The 16,468-nt window shown below is 49.1% G+C and overlaps 1 protein-coding gene across 1 annotated transcript in view; it reads left to right on the top strand.

Annotated features, from left to right (window-relative positions):
- LOC121570306 (zinc finger protein 804A-like) overlaps positions 1-14,854 on the top strand; it is a 70,358-nt gene extending 55,504 nt beyond the window's left edge. The window contains exons 3-5 of the mRNA XM_041881767.1: positions 13,394-13,524; positions 13,820-14,249; positions 14,732-14,854. Coding sequence (XP_041737701.1) covers positions 13,394-13,524; positions 13,820-14,249; positions 14,732-14,854 — 684 coding nt within the window. The remainder of the gene's footprint in view (positions 1-13,393; positions 13,525-13,819; positions 14,250-14,731) is intronic.
- The last annotated feature ends 1,614 nt before the right edge of the window (positions 14,855-16,468 follow it).

The raw sequence follows: 16,468 nt of genomic DNA, 5'->3' as shown, positions 1-16,468 counted from the left end.
GTCCCCGAGGCCGGAGTCGGCGCACGTCTGGAGCCGCGCGTCAAGGGGGGGGTACTGTCACGGTTTCGGCCGAGGCTGCCTCTCTTCCTTGCTCGGGCAGGCTTCGGCGTTCGTCATCTCCGGAATACTAGCTGCCACCGTTGCATGTTTCTATGTTCGTTTGCTTTTGTCTGATTGTTGTTACACCTGTTATCGTTTAGTGTCATTAGTGTCCTATAAGTTCTCGTTGTGTTTGTCAAGTGTTGTGTGTGATTGTTTTACTGTCGTGCGGTTGGCTAGTAATTCTACTGTTTGCTCGGTTGAGCTATTCTCCATAGTGTTTGGAGTGTTTTGTCGCACCTATTAGTGCGCCCGTTTGTTTTCGCCTACGTGTGGAGTTCTCGCCTCAGGGCATTTTTTCGTGCTTGTGTTTTGTGCATCTACTAAAGTCTTTTGGACTAACGTTCTGCGTCCTGCGCCTGATTCCACCACCACACCCACCTACAGCTACACTGACAGTAGTGAAATAAACATGTTGGGATTGTGTAACACTACAGAAACACATTACACACTGATTATGTACTGATTTTTTTGCACTGATCTTAACTTTTTTTGTACATAATGTTTCCGCCATCCTTTCCTTTGACCGAAAAGAGCTTCTGGACATCAGAACAGAGATCACTTACCTCGATTTGGATGAGGATTTCTACTTCAATGAGTCGGGTTGAGTGACATAGTGCTCATCCCGGACCAGGCCCAAATCCCAGACACTCGAAGATGGACGAGGCAGTGTTATAGAGGCCAGCGTGCTGGATACCTGACGAGACTACGTCGGCGAGTGGATAAACCGCCTCTTCCCTCAAACGTGCAATCACTGGAGAATAAACTGGACAAGCTCTGTTTAAGACTATCCTATTAACGTTCTGTAATATCCTATGTTTCTCTGAGTTGTGGCTGAACAAGGACATGGAAAATATAAATCTAGATGTTTTTTCTATACATCGGCAGGACAGAACAGCAGCGTGGGGTAAACTTTGGGGGGGTCTCTTTATTAACAAGAGCTGGTGCGCGAAGACAGGTTTTCAATTATAATTTTCATAGCCGTCTACTTACCACCACAAACCAATGCTGGCACTAAGACCACACTCAACGAGCTGTATAGGGCCATAAGCAAACAAGAAAATGCTCATCCAGAGGCAGCGCTCCTAGTGGCCGGTGATTTTAATGCAGGAAAAATGAAATCCGTCTTACCTTATTTCTACCAACATGTCACCTGTGCAACTAAAGGCGGAAAAACTCTAGATCATCTTTACTGCGCACACAGAGACACATACAAAGCTCTCCCACTCCCTCACCATCCATTTGGCAAATCTGACCATAACTATATCCTCCTGATTCCTGCTTACAAGCAAAGACTCAAACAGGAAGTACCAGCTCAATACGGAAGTGGTCCGATGAAGCGGATGCTAAGCTACAGGACTGTTTCGCTAGCACAGACTGGAATATGTTCCGGGATTCATCCGATAGCATTAAGTAGATTACCACAGCCATCACCGGCTTCATTAATAAGTGCATCAACGACGTCGCCCCACAGTGACTGTACGTACATATCCCAACCAGAATCCATGGATTACTGTTAACATCCGCACTGAGCTAAAGGCTAGAGCTGCCGCTTTCAAGGAGCGGGACACTAACCTGGACGCATATAAGAAATACTGCTGCACCCTCCGACAAACCATCAAACAGGCAAAGTGTCAATTCAGGACTAAGATCGAATCCTACTACACCAGCTCTGACGCTCGTTGGATGTGGCAGGGCTTGCATACTATCATGGATTACAAAGGCAAACCCAGCCGTGAGCAAGCGTACCAGACGAGCTAAGAATACGTGAGAATGCTGTTCATTGACTACAGTTCAGAGTTCAACACCATAGTGCCCTTCAAGCTCAACACTAAGCTAAGGACCCTGGGACTGAACACCTCCCTCTGCAACTGGATCCTGGACTTCCTGACGGGCCGCCCACAGGTGGTGAGGGTAGGCAACAACGGACCCCTCAGGGGTGCGTGCTTAGTCCCCTCCTGTACTACCTGTTCACCCACGACTGTGTGGCCGCGCACGACTCCAACACCGTAATTAAGATTGCTGACGACACGACGGTGGTAGGCCTGATCACCCACGACGATGAGACAGCCTATAGGGAGGAGGTCAGAGACCTGGCAGTATGGTGCTGGGACAACAACCTCTCCTTCAACGTCAGCAAGAGAAAGGAGCTGATCGTGGACTACAAGAAACGGAGGGCTGAGCACGCCCCCATTCACATCGACTGGGCTGTAGTGGAGCGGTCGAGAGCTTCAAGTTCCTCAGTGTCCACATCACTAAGGACCTATCATGGTCCATACACACCAACACAGTTGTGAAGAGGGCACAACAACACCTCTTCCCCCTCAGGAGGCTGAAAAAATTGGGCATGGGTCCTCAGATCCTCAAAAAATGATACAGCTGCACCATTGAGAGCGTCTTGACTGGCTGCATCCGACCGTAAGGCGCAACAAAGGATAATGCGTACAACCCAGTACATTACTGGGGCCGAGCTTCCTGCCATCCAGGGTCTCTATACCAGGCAGTGTCAGAGGAAGGCCATACAAATTGTCAAAGACTCCAGCCACCTCATGCCACATACACACACACTCACACAGACACACTTTCACACTCTTCACATACGCTGCTGCTACTCTGTTTATTATCTATCCTGATTGCCTAGTCACTTTTACCTCTACCTACAGTGCCTTCAGAAAGTATTCATACACCTTGACTTATTCCACATTTTGTTGTGTTACAGCCTGAATTCAAAATTGATTAAATATATTTTTTGTCTCACCCATCTACACACAATACCCCATAATGACAAAGTGAAAACATGTATTTAGAAGTGTTTGTAAATTTATTGAAAATGAAATATCTCATTTACATAGGTATTCACACCCTTGAGTCAATGCATGTTAGAATCACCTTTGGCAGCGATTACAGCTGTGAGTCTTTCTGAGTAAGTCTTTAAGAGCTTTGTACACCTGGATTGTACAATATTGCCCATTATTCTTTTCAAATTTTTTCAATCTCTTTCAAATTCATTTTCAAGCCTTTCTTTAGATTTTCAAGCAGATTTAAGTCAAAACTGTAACTCGGCCACTCAGGAACATTCACTGTGTAGATTTGGCCTTGTGTTTTATGATATTGTCCTGCTGAAAGGTGAATTAATCTCCAAGTGTCTTGTGGAAAGCAGACTGAACCAGGTTTTTCTCTAGGATTTTACCTGTCCTTAGCTCCATTCCATTTCTTTTTTATCCTAAAAAACTTCCCAGTCCTTAACGATTACAAGTATACTTATAACATGATGCAGCCACCACTATGCTTGAAAATATGGAAAGTAATGTGTTGGATTTGCCCCAAACATAACACTTTGTATTCAGGACATGAAGTTAATTTCTTTGCCAGATTTCTTGCAGTTTAGTACCTTATTGCAAACAGGATGCATGTTTTGGATTATCTTTATTCTGTACAGGTTTCCTTCTTTTCACTCTGTCATTTAGATTAGTATTGTGGAGTAACTACAGTGGCTTGCGAAAGTATTCACCCCCCTTGGCATTTTTCTTATTTTGTTGCCTTACAACCTGGAATTAAAATCGATTTTTTGGGGGGTTTGTATCATTTGAATTACACAACATGCCTACCACTTTGAAGATGCAAAATATTTTCTTTTGTGAAACAAACACGTGAGAGTGCATAACTATTCATCCCCCCAAAGTCAATACTTTGTAGAGCCACCTTTTGCAACAATTACAGCTGCAAGTCTCTTGGGGTATGTCTCTGTAAGCTTGGTACATCTAGCCACTGGGATTTTTGCCCATTCTTCAAGGCAAAACTGCTCCAGCTCCTTCAAGTTGGATGGGTTCCACTGGTGTACAGCAATCTTTAAGTCATACCACAGATTCTCAATTGGATTGAGGTCTCTGCCATTCCAAGACATTTAAATGTTTCCCCTTAAACCACTTGAGTGTTGCTTTAGCAGTATGCTTAGGGTCATTGTCCTGCTGGAAGGTGAACCTCCGTCCCAGTCTCAAATCTCTGGAAGACTGAAACAGGTTTCCCTCAAGAATTTCCCTGTATTTAGCGCCATCCATCATTCCTTCGATTCTGGCCAGTTTCCCAGTCCCTGCCGATGAAAAACATCCCCACAGCATGATGCTGCCACCACCATGCTTCACTGTGGGGATGGTGTTCTCGGGGTGATGAGAGGTGTTGGGTTTGCGCCAGACATAGCGTTTTCCTTGATGGACAAAAAGCTCAATTTTAGTCTCATCTGACCAGAGTACCTTCTTCCATATGTTTGGGGAGTCTCCCACATGCCTTTTGGCGAACACCAAACGTGTTTGCTTATTTTCTTCTTTAAGCAATGGCTTTTTTTCTGGCCACTCTTCCATAAAGCCCAGCTCTGTGGAGTGTACGGCTTAAAGTGGTCCTATGGACAGATACCCCAAATCTCCGCTGTGGAGCTTTGCAGCTCCTTCAGGGTTATCTTTGGTCTCTTTGTTGCCTCTCTGATTAATGCCCGCCTTGCCTGGTCCATGAGTTTTGGTGGGCGGCCCTCTCTTGGCAGGTTTGTTGCGGTGCCATATTCTTTCCATTTTTTAATAATGGATTTAAAGGTGCTCCGTGGGATGTTCAAAGTTTCTGATATTTTTTTACAACCCAACCCTGATCTGTACTTCTCCACAACTTTGTCTCTGACCTGTTTGGAGAGCTCCTCGGTCTTCATTGTGCCACTTGCTTGGTGGTGCCCCTTGCTTAGTGGTGTTGCAGACTCTGGGGCCTTTCAGAACAGGTGTATATATACTGAGATCATGTGACAGATCATGTGACACTTAGATTGCACACAGATGGACTTTATTTAACTAATTATGTGACTTCTGAAGGTAATTGGTTGCACAGGATCTTATCTAGTGGCTTCATAGCAAAGGGGGTGAATACATATGCACACACCACTTTTCCATTATTAATATTTTTGAATTTTCTGAAACAAGTTATTTTCTTCATTTCACTCCACCAATTTGGACTATTTTGTGTATGTCCATTAAATCTAAATAAAAATCCATTTAAATTACAGGTTGTAATAAAACAAAATAGGAAAAACACCTAGGGGGATGAATACTTTTGCAAGGCACTGTACAATGTTGTTGATCCATCCTCAGTTTTCTCCTATCACAGCCATTAAACTCTAAGTGTTTTAAAGTCACGATTGGCCTCATGGTGAAATCCCTGAGCGGTTTACTTCCTCTCCAGCAACTGAGTTAAGAAGGACACCTGTATCTTTGTAGTGACTGGGTGTATTGAATTTATAACTTCAACATGCTCAAAGGGATATTCAATGTCAGATCTACCAATAGATGCCCTTCTTTGCGAGGCATTGGAAAACCTCCCTGGTCTTTGTGGTTGAATCTGTGTTTGAAATTCTCGGCTGAGGGACCTTACATATAATTGTATGTGTGGGTTACAGAGATGAGGTAGTCATTCAAAAATCATGTTAAACAATATTATTGCACACAGAGTGAGTCCCTGCAACTTATTTTGTGACTTGTTAAGCACATTTTTTCTCCTGAATTTATTTAGGCTTGCCATAATAAAGGAGTTGAATACTCATTAACTCAAGACATTTTGGATTTTCATTTGAAATTAATTTCATATTTTGCAATTATTTGCAATTTCTTCTTACTTTTTAACTATGCATTGTTGGGAAAGGGCTCATAAGCATTTCACGGTAAGGTCTACACCTGTTGTATTCGACGCATGTGACAAATAAAAATGTTTCTTCTATTCCACTTCTTCACTCCTCTACTCTCAGGTGGTCCAGTCACTGACAGATCCGCTCTTTCTATGATATACATAAGTCCTGTCACACACACACACACATTCTTGTACAGCTAACCTTGTACAGTCCCATTCAAAATCCTATTTTCCCTTATCCTAACCCTAACCTTAACCCCAAAACCTAACCTTAACTCTAACCCTAACTTCTAACCCTAACTTTAAACCTAATTCTAACACTAATTCTAACCTTAACCCTAAACCGCCTAGAAATAGCATTTGACGCAGTTGGTCAAATTTAGTTTGTTTACTATTCTTGTGGGGACTTCTGGTCCCAACAAGTATAGTTAAACACGTCCACACACACACACACACACACACACACACACACACACACACAGCTGGATAGAGAGTTAGTTATGTATTATGTATGCATCTGAGTAGGAACATGATTAATATTTCCCACAGACCAGCATTTGGCATCAAAGACTCAAAGCTCCTTACTGTATGCTACCTACACACACACGTACGTGTCACAAGCCGTGCTAGAACTCCGGTCTCAGATGTGGAGAGCTGGGGGTAATACCCCTTAGCCACAGAGGAGGTGTAGTAGGACCCAAATGAAACACCCAAGGCAATACTCCAGGCCAGTAGATTTAATGTAAAAACAAAGGTTCTTCGCCATTCACAAATAGTCCAACAAAAGTTCTTCTCAGAAAGAGGTATGTTAACAAAACAGGAGGCAAAACAAAATAACTCCACGAGGGGAGAAAAACAAACTAAAGATAACTTAGAAAACCTTACTTGGAAAGACACGGTGGAACAAAGCAGGAGACACATAGCCAGGACTCAATAACCAAGTGAGAAACAAGGGGAAAACACACAGCTAAAATACACAAGGGGAAACAAGGCACAGGTGACCTGGATCAAGCTAATTAGGACACACGAGGAAGAACTAAGGCAGAGGGGAACACAGATGACCTCTAGAGGCCCGGAGACAAACAGGAGGCAGGAAGCTGACAGGACCCCCTCCTCTAGGAACGACTCCTGACGTTCCTTCCAGAACACCCCGGCCCCAGGGTGCGAAAATCTCGGATCAAACCTGGGTCCAGGATGTCCCTGGCTGGAACCCAGGAGCGCTCCTCTGGCCCGTAGCCCTCCCAGTCCACCAGATACTGCAGAGAGTTCTGGACCCTCCGGGAGTCCAGTATCCGGCGGACTGTGTAGGCTGGCTGGCCGTCAATGATCCTGGGAGGTGGCGGGGGTCTGCGTGGGGGGGCAAAAGGAGAAGACAAGACAGGTTTAAGGAGTGAAACATGGAAAGTGGGGTTAACTCTAAGGGAGCGAGGCAGAACCAAACGATACGAAACAGGGTTAACCTTTCTAGCAATGCGGAAAGGGCCGATGTATCTCTGGGAAAGCTTCTTGGATTCGACCCGGAGGGGCAGGTTCTTAGTGGCCAACCAAACTCTCTGACCAGCTCGGAAACTAGGGAGCCGTCCGGCGGTGTCGATTAGCCTGACTTTGGTATCTCTGGGAGGTCCGAAGGAGGATACACCTGGCCTTCTTCCAGGTCCGCCTACAGCGTTGGACAAAGCGCTGGGCCGAGGGAACACCAACTTGCGCCTCTTCCTCTGGAAATAATGGAGGGTTGTAACCGAACTGGCATTCGAAGGGGGACAATCCGGTGGCTGAAGACTGGAGGGTGTTGTGGGCATATTCAGCCCAAATGATATAGGTGGCCCAAGACGTGGGATTACTGGCCGCCATACACCGCAGGGTGGTCTCCAGATCCTGATTAATCCGTTCCGTTTGGCCATTAGACTCTGGATGGAACCCTGACGATAGGCTGGCTGTGGCCCCAATAAGCCTGCAGAAGGCCCCCAAAACCGGGACGAGAATGGGGACCTCGGTCAGAGACCACGTCCAGGGGAATGCCAAATATCCGGAAGACATGGTTCATGAGGAGCTCAGCAGTCTCCTTGGCCGAGGGCAGCTTGGGCAGGGGAATAAACCGGGCAGCCTTAGAGAACCGGTCAACGATCACTAGGATGACGGTGTTGCCCTGGGATGGAGGAAGTCCCGTAACAAAGTCCAGAGAAAGGTGTGACCATGGCCTTCGAGGAATAGGTAAGGGATGGAGCAGTCCCTGGGGTCGCTGGCGCGTCGACTTTCCCTGGTTGCACACCGGGCAGGCCTCAACATAGACCTGCACGTCCTTCTTGATGGACGGCCACCAAAACCACCGTCGGAGGAATTCCAGTGTGCGAGCACTGCCTGGATGGCATGTCAAGGGCGACTCATGACCCCACTGCAAGACGCGGGCCCGAACAGAGAGAGGAACGTACAGGCGACCGGCAGGACCACCGCCTGGATCGGGCTCATGGACAAGGGCTTCTCGTACCCCTCTTTCTAGTTCCCACTGAAGAGGTGCGACGATCCTAGACCTCGGAATAATCGATGCCAAGGACTTCTCTTGTACCTCGGGAGAATAGGCTCGAGACAGGGCATCCGGCTTGACGTTCTTGGTGCCAGGTCGGTAAGACAGGAGGAACTGGAATCGATTAAAGAAAAGGGACCATCGTGCTTGCCGAGGGTTCATCCGCTTAGCCTGTTGGAGATATTCCAGGTTCTTGTGGTCTGTGAGAACCTGGAACGGGTGCTGAGCCCCCTCAAGCCAATGGCGCCACTCTTCCAAGGCCAGTTTTACTGCAAGCAACTCCTAGATCCCCCACGTGGTAGTTGCGCTCGGCCTCAGACAGGCGGCGAGACATGAAGGCACAAGGGTGTAATCTCCCATCCTCACCCCTCTGTGACAGGACGGCTCCCACCCCCCACCTCTGAGGCGTCCACCTCCACCACGAAAGGTCTTTCTGGGTCAGGAGTCACCAGAATCGGAGCAGACGTGAAGCGGCGCTTGAGATCCTCGAAGGCCCCTGCTGCTTCCGGACCCCAGTGAACCTTGGTCCCTCCTCCCTTGGTAAGCGTCGTCAAGGGGGCTACCACTGAGCTGAAATTCTTGATGAACTTCCGATAGAAGTTAGAAAAGCCAATGAACCGTTGAACCTCCTTGACCGTGGCAGGTGTGGGCCAGCTGCGGACCGCTTCGACCTTCTTGGGATCCATCTCTAGGTGCCCGGGAGTGACAATAAACCCGAGAAACTGAGTCTGAGAAACATGAAATTCACACTTCTCAGGTTTAACATAGAGGTGATTGTCAAGGAGCCTCTGGAGAACCCGGCTAACATGCCCCTCATGCTCCTTCAGTGACCTCGAGAAGATGAGGATATCGTCCAGGTACACGAAGACGAACAGATTAAGCATATCCCGGAGAACATCATTAATCAGGGCTTGGAATACTGCGGGGGGCATTGGTGAGCCCGAACGGCATCACCCGATATTCATAGTGCCCCGTGGGCGTGTTGAACGCCGTCTTCCATTCGTCACCTTACCGGATCCGCACGAGATGGTAAGCATTGCGGAGATCCAGTTTAGAAAAATGGAAGCCCCTTGAAGCAGCTCAAAAGCAGTGGCCATGAGAGGAAGAGGATATCGATTCCGAACCGTGATCTTGTTGAGTCCCCGGTAATCAATACAAGGCCTAAGACCCCCGTCCTTCTTTTCAACAAAAGAAGCCCGCCCCAGCCGGGGAAGTAGAGGCATGGATGAGGCCGGCTGCCAAGGACTCCTTAATGTAGGTGTCCATAGCTGCGTGCTCGGGGAGGACAAGGAAAAGATCCGACCTCTAGGAGGGCAGCACCCAGGGAGTAGATCAATGGCACAGTCATACGTGCGATGAGGCGGTAAGGAAGTAGCCCGGGCCTTGCTGAACACAGCCTTGAACCGATGGTAAACACTGGGGACTAGGGAGACGTCAACAGACTCTTGAAACTGGGTACTAGGGGCTGAGGGACTCTGAAGCATGCAGGTGAGTTGGCAAGTGGGACCCCAGCTTAGAATGGTGCCAGTAGGCCAGTCGATCTGGGGATTATGTCTGCATAGCCAAGGGTGACCCAGGATAATAGGATACTCGGGAGAGTCAATGAGATAGAAGGTTTCCTCCTGCTGGTGTTGAGAGATGGTAAGTCGCAGGGACTGAGTCGCCTCTGTAACCTTTCCTGGTTCCAGAGGTCTGCCATCTAAGGCTGTAACTGCCTGGGGATGAGGAAGTAGTTGGGTAGGGATCTTAAGTTCCTTAGCCAAGGTTACATCCAGGAAATCACCTGCGGCACCGGAATCGATCATAGCCTGGACCCGATGCTGGTGGCCCTCCCAGGACAGAGTGGCTGGAATAGCCAGGACAGCGTTAGTAGGAGGAGCTCTAATTCTCCCCATCACAGCCCTCCTGTAGCTGGGCGGGGACTGGCGTTTCCAGCTCGGGGCAAGTGGATCGGAAGTGGCCGGCAACCCCGCAGTAGAGGCACCGACGCTCCCTCATGCGACGTTCCCTTTCATTGGGAGAAAGCCTGGAACGGCCTAACTGCATGCTCTCCGGGGAATCCTGGAGCAGTTCAGGAGCCGGGAAGCTCTGAATGACGGAGTCCAAACAGGAGAAACAGAGCTGCTCCGAGGAACTTGGGACTGAGACACCTGGCGGCGAGCCGTTCTCCGCTCTCTTAGACGATTGTCCAGGCGGATGGCCAAGGCTATGAGGACTCGAGATCTCCAGCTGGTTCTCGGGTGGCTAACTCATCTTGAAGGGGGCTCAGATAACCCTCCCTGAAAGCAGACCCTCAGCGCTTCATCATTCCATCCGCTCCTTGCTGCTATGGTCCGAAAATCAATGGCGAAATCTGCCGTGCTTCGGGAGCCCTGACGGAGAGACAGTAGGCGCTTGGAAGCCTCCCGCCCACTGACAGGATGATCGAACACCCGCTTGAACTCTTCTACAAATGCAGCGTGGGAATCACAACAGGCCTCCTGGGACTGCCACACCGCAGAGGCCCAGGCGAGCGCCTTGTCTGAAAGAAGGGTAATGATGTAGGCAATCTTGGAACGGTCTGTGGGAAAACTTGAGGATTGGAGCTCGAAGGTGAGGGAGCATTGGGTGAGGAAGCCCTGGCAAGAGCTTGGATCCCCAGAAAAGGGCTTGGGAGGTGGTAGTCGGGGCTCCGCCAACCGAGAAGGCCTGTCGTCACTGGGAGGTGACCTGGGGGAAGGGAGAGGACCAAGGAGGCGTTCAAAGAGCTGGTGAAGGGAACTCATCATTTCGGCCAGGAGTTGAGAATGTCTAGCCATCAGCTCCTCTTGTCGGCTGAGAACGGCTTCATGGCGCTGGAAAGAAGCCTCATGTCGAGTGATCACCGCCAACAGGTCCTGGGAACTGAGTGTTTCTGGGTCCATGATTGACTTGGTTATTCTGTCACAAGCCGTGCTAGAACTCCGGTCTCAGATGTGGAGAGCTGGGGGTAATACCCCTTAGCCACAGAGGAGGTGTAGTAGGACCCAAATGAAACACCCAAGGCAATACTCCAGGCCAGTAGATTTAATGTAAAAACAAAGGTTCTTCGCCATTCACAAATAGTCCAACAAAAGTTCTTCTCAGAAAGAGGTATGTTAACAAAACAGGAGGCAAAACAAAATAACTCCACGAGGGGAGAAAAACAAACTAAAGATAACTTAGAAAACCTTACTTGGAAAGACACGGTGGAACAAAGCAGGAGACACATAGCCAGGACTCAATAACCAAGTGAGAAACAAGGGGAAAACACACAGCTAAAATACACAAGGGGAAACAAGGCACAGGTGACCTGGATCAAGCTAATTAGGACACACGAGGAAGAACTAAGGCAGAGGGGAACACAGATGACCTCTAGAGGCCCGGAGACAAACAGGAGGCAGGAAGCTGACAGTACGGAGGCACGCACACATGAATACACCAGTGTAGACATGCACGCATGCACTCAAACACACAGCAGCAGTAGAACACATCAAAGCCGTCTATAGTGAGCTGACAGTGGGATGTTAAGCAGTGAGTGATAACACACAGAGACACTCATTTGTGTTCTGCTCACTACAGATTAACCTGAAAACTGTCAACGTGTGGGTGTGTTCCTGGATTAGCAGGATTAATTTATCTGACATTGATTAGCAGCCACGGGAGGTGTGATGGTGAGAGTGTGCATGAATAAATGCGTGCTCATTTGAGTGTGCCTTTAGGGTTTACTGTATGTGTGTGATTTTGTGAGAGCAAGGGAGAGAGTGAGAGAGGAGGGGTAGAAGGAGTAAGGAGGGATGAGAGAGAGAGAGAGAGAGAGAGAGAGAGAGAGAGAGACTGAAGAGAGGAGGGAAGGTTTGACTGAACGACATGTCAGGCAGAGTTGCAGAAAATAATCAGCTGTTGGGATAGATAGTTAGTGGCTAGATAAAATGATAGATCTGTTGTTAGATCAAATGGAGACTACTAGATAGTAAGTTAGTTGTAAATATGATCAACTAATGAGAGAGAGAGAGAGAGAGAGAGAGAGAGAGAGAGAGAGAGAGAGGGAAAGAGGGAAAGAGGGAAAGGAGACAGGAGAGGAGAGAGGCTGATAGAATAGAGGAGAGTGAAGCAGCTATTGTCAGACACCTTACATCCCTCTACAGCCTGATGACAGACAGACACACACACACACACACCTGCCAAGCGCAGATAAAGGCAGGATGAAAAAGTATTAAAAAAGGAAGGCAGAGAAAGAGAGAAAGAGACATGAATCACTATTTCCCTGAAAGAGCTGGCACACCTGAAGGAGCAGACCGATGGAGAGTAGACACATACACACACATACACAGTGCAGTGATCTGTTTCTCGGTGCTGATGATACAGAGACGGTGCATGCTGTGATTTTTGGAGTTCCAGGTTCAGTTCTAGAGGGTTCTACGGAGTTAGATAGGAGTTCCATGGCAGTTCTAGAGGGTTCTATGGAGTTAGAGGGGAGTTCCAGGTTCAGTTCTAGAGGGTTCTAGGGAGTTCGATAGGAGTTCCAGGGCAGTTCTAGATGATTCTAAGGAGTTAGAGGGATTTTAGGGTCTTCCAATGCAGTTCCTGTAGTGCTGTCTATGCTTTATTTATCCTATCAGTGGTCTGTAGTTTCAGTAACAACAGCATCTCCCTGCCATACTTCAGTCAATGTCTTCAATGTTAGATTTCAATAAGCAGGATTATCACTGAGATTTGCGTAATGAAGTAAGTTTCCTAAATTATCCTCTTATGATGAAGTCCATATTAATGTGACAGATGGTTGCTGGCATTTAGGCTGATGATTGAAGGGTTGATACATGGCAACCTGCTGAGAGATGACAACCTGACAGACTGCAACACTCATCATCATTAGACTTATAACACTGTCAGTACTCAATCACCACCATTCTCCCTGTCATACAGTTTCTATGACAGATGATGTAGAAACAACATGTTTCTCTCCATCAGAGTCTGTAGACACACACTTTTGATTGATACAATTCACACTCAGAGATAGTTCTTCCCACAGACAGAGGGAGCTGAAACAGAGTTTCCACACGACATAGACACACACACACGCACACACACATTGACCCTTTCCTCTCCTCCCTGTAGAGACTGAAGGAGTTGAAGCAGAGGGAGTTTGCTCGGAACGTTGCGTCTAAGTCGTGGAAGGACGACCGCAAGCAGGAGAGAGCTCTGAGACGCCTGCACCAACTAGCACTGCTACGACAACAGACACACAGGTACGTCTGTGTGTGTGTGTGTGTGTGTGTGTGTGGTTGTGTGTGTGGGTGGGAAATCTCTATGATACACACATACTGTACACATACGCTCACGTGCACACACTCTCTGGTCCTCAGAGTGACGGATGTAAGAGCTGGCCTAGATACTGTAGGCACGAGCTGAGTTAATATAACATGAACACACACAGTAATCTGCATAATATGGACAGTGTTTGGCATTTTCACTCATTTTATATTTATTCTGTTCTCTGCTCTGCTATCCTCTCGTCTCCACCTCTCCTCACCTCTGCACCAGGGTACCAGGCCAGGTTGTTAGGTTCCGAGGGACAGTGAAAGCTGAGATCCAGCATTCAGAGAGACACTGTGGAGAGAAAGACTACAGACCAGGGGACCACCATGTCCCCTTGACCCAAACAGGGTTAATCCATACCACAGGGAACTCCCAGCGACCCGCTTTTACCCTACCTCTAACTAAGCCCCAGACCATCCCTCTCAGCCTCCAGGGAGAGGACTCCCCCCATCTCCAGACCAAGCCTCTCTCCCCTTCCCAGCCCCAGCAGCCAGAAGATCCTACCCACATACCCATTTTCCCTGGAGGGCACTTCCCACCCTCCCCACCCCCAGCCTTGCATTCCAGATGTGGACCTTCTCTGGAGGATCCCCAGCCTCGCCTGAACAGCTCCCTCCAAGACCCTGCCTTTCCGTGGGGCAGAGACACGGGAAGGGTGGGGGTCTCTTTCTGTTTCTCCAGGAGGGGCCCGAGGCTAGAGCCATCTGCCTCTGTCTTCTCAGACCAGCAAGATGAGGAGGGGAGAGGAGGAGGAGGGCAGATGAAGGAGAAGAGAAGGGGAGGAGATGAGTTACGGCTGCATCACCCAGACAACCTGTTAATAGGGCAACCAACCAACAGCCTTCACCCCGGAAACAAGACAGACCCTTCAGGCGGGGAAGAGGGGGAGGAGAGAAGAGAGAAGAGAGGAGGGGAGGAGAGAGACAGGTCCTCTGCTAGCCATGACCCAGGCTGTCCTTCCTGCAACGCCAGACTGAGAGAAACAGACCAGAGCCCTGAACACGGTACAGCAGATGAGAGGGAAGAGAGGGAGGAGGGGGAAAAGAGGGAGGAGAGGAACGGGGGTACAGAGCACAGACAACAGGGCCATGAGGTGAATCAGACTCCTATGTCTTCTTATCTCCATGTGGTTGCCAGAGATGGATCCACACGTCTGAGATGGCCAGTAGAATTGCTGCAGTTTACCACAGCCAAACCCCACCTCTCCTACAGCTGCAAGCCCACACACTGGCAACCCCACACCAACCCACTACACTGTAACCCTGAACACAACCACAACCACTGTCAAACCAAGTTACACTGTAACCACTCAGCAAGCCAGCAGGAGACAGAGAAACACACAGAGGAGTCTGACTCCCTCATGTTCTCTAGCTCCCAGCCTCCTCCTCAGGACACAAAAAATGTAGAATACAATACAGATCTATATACAGAGACAGGCGGGACAGATGAGGGAGTCACACACTCATCATCCTGTCACGTTGTAGAGAAGACAGAAGCACATGGAGTGACAGCAGCCTTCCAGGCAGAAGCAACAGTGCCAGAGAGTGGAGGTGAATCTGGGTTCACTCCGCCTGTAGGAGAGGCGTGGCACCACCCCCTCTTCGGGAACGGTGACCCCCTTTGCGGTGACAACACTCACACAAACCCCCACAATCCCCAGGGGGGCAGATTAGGAGGACATGTGAGACAGGAGAGAGAACGAGCCGTCAGAACCCCCAGGCCTAAATTAGAGGCTGTCATCCAGCCCTGCGCCGCCGAGTGTGAGTGTGCAAGCGAGGTGAGGTGTGTATGTACGCACGCTGCCAGCTCGTGCATACACTCCGTGGGCGGTTCAGTAAGCACTCCGACAGATGTGTCATGCCGAAATGTAAACGACAGCACAAAGAAGAAGAGGAGAAACGACAGCACAAAGAAGAAATTGAGAGGAGAGAGGTATAATGGGACTTCAAACGAGTGCAAGGGAGATCGGCAGCGTCTTAGGAGTGTCATAACCTCTGTTTCCACCTGGTGGGGCGGAAAGAGGAGATGTGACGGAGACAGAGAGGGAGAAGGAGACAGGGAAATAGAGTGGGAGGGAGAGACAGGCGAAAAGCGGAGATGTGACGGAGAAGGAGACAAGGAAATAGAGTGGGAGGGAGAGACAGGCGGAAAGAGGGGAAGAAAGGCAGGGGGGAAGAGGGGGAAGAGGAGGAGGGGTGGGACTCTGTGCCTGGTGGGAGAGTGGGACTCTGAGTCTGTACCCTGCTCTGACAGACAGAGGCCTCACAGGAGTCACAGTAGAGACCAACATCACTATCACTATAACTCTGCCTCCCAGTTCAACACAGCACAGAGAGTCACAGAGAGGACAGAGTACTACAGCACAGAGTCTCAGCTGTATAGAGAGGGAGAGGGGGAGAGAGAGAGATTTGGAGAGGTAGAGAGAGGAGAAAGGGAGGATTGGCCTTTCTACTGGAGTTCAGACTCCTCTCTGTGTTCTACATCCGGGTCGCCCTGGGAAAAGGCTCACAACCTCCCAGTGGCATATGGTGGTCTCCACGATTACAGCAGGGGCTACCCCGTCTACAGTCGCCATGACAACATCCCTGGTAGCAACATTACCTGCAGCCCAGTGAGGAAGAGTAAACACATCCAAAGAAACAGGAAATACATTAATAGGAAGAGGAAGTGGTCAGAGAGTGAGGAGTGGGAGAGAACAGAGAGAGGGAGGAGGGAGAGCTGGGATGGAGGGAGTAGAGGCTGTTGGGAGAGAGGGAGCAGGGAGAGGGGTGGTAGGGAGAGAGGGAGCAGGGAGAGGGGTGGTAGGGAGAGATGGAGCAGGGAGAGGGGTGGTAGGGAGAGAGGGAGCAGGGATAGGGGGAGTAGGAGGCAGGG

Source organism: Coregonus clupeaformis, chromosome 28 (assembly GCF_020615455.1).
Source record: "Coregonus clupeaformis isolate EN_2021a chromosome 28, ASM2061545v1, whole genome shotgun sequence".
Classification (NCBI taxonomy): domain Eukaryota; kingdom Metazoa; phylum Chordata; class Actinopteri; order Salmoniformes; family Salmonidae; genus Coregonus; species Coregonus clupeaformis.
The sequence above is the reverse complement of the archived record's forward strand: the minus strand, read 5'-3'. Positions and strand labels throughout refer to the sequence as shown.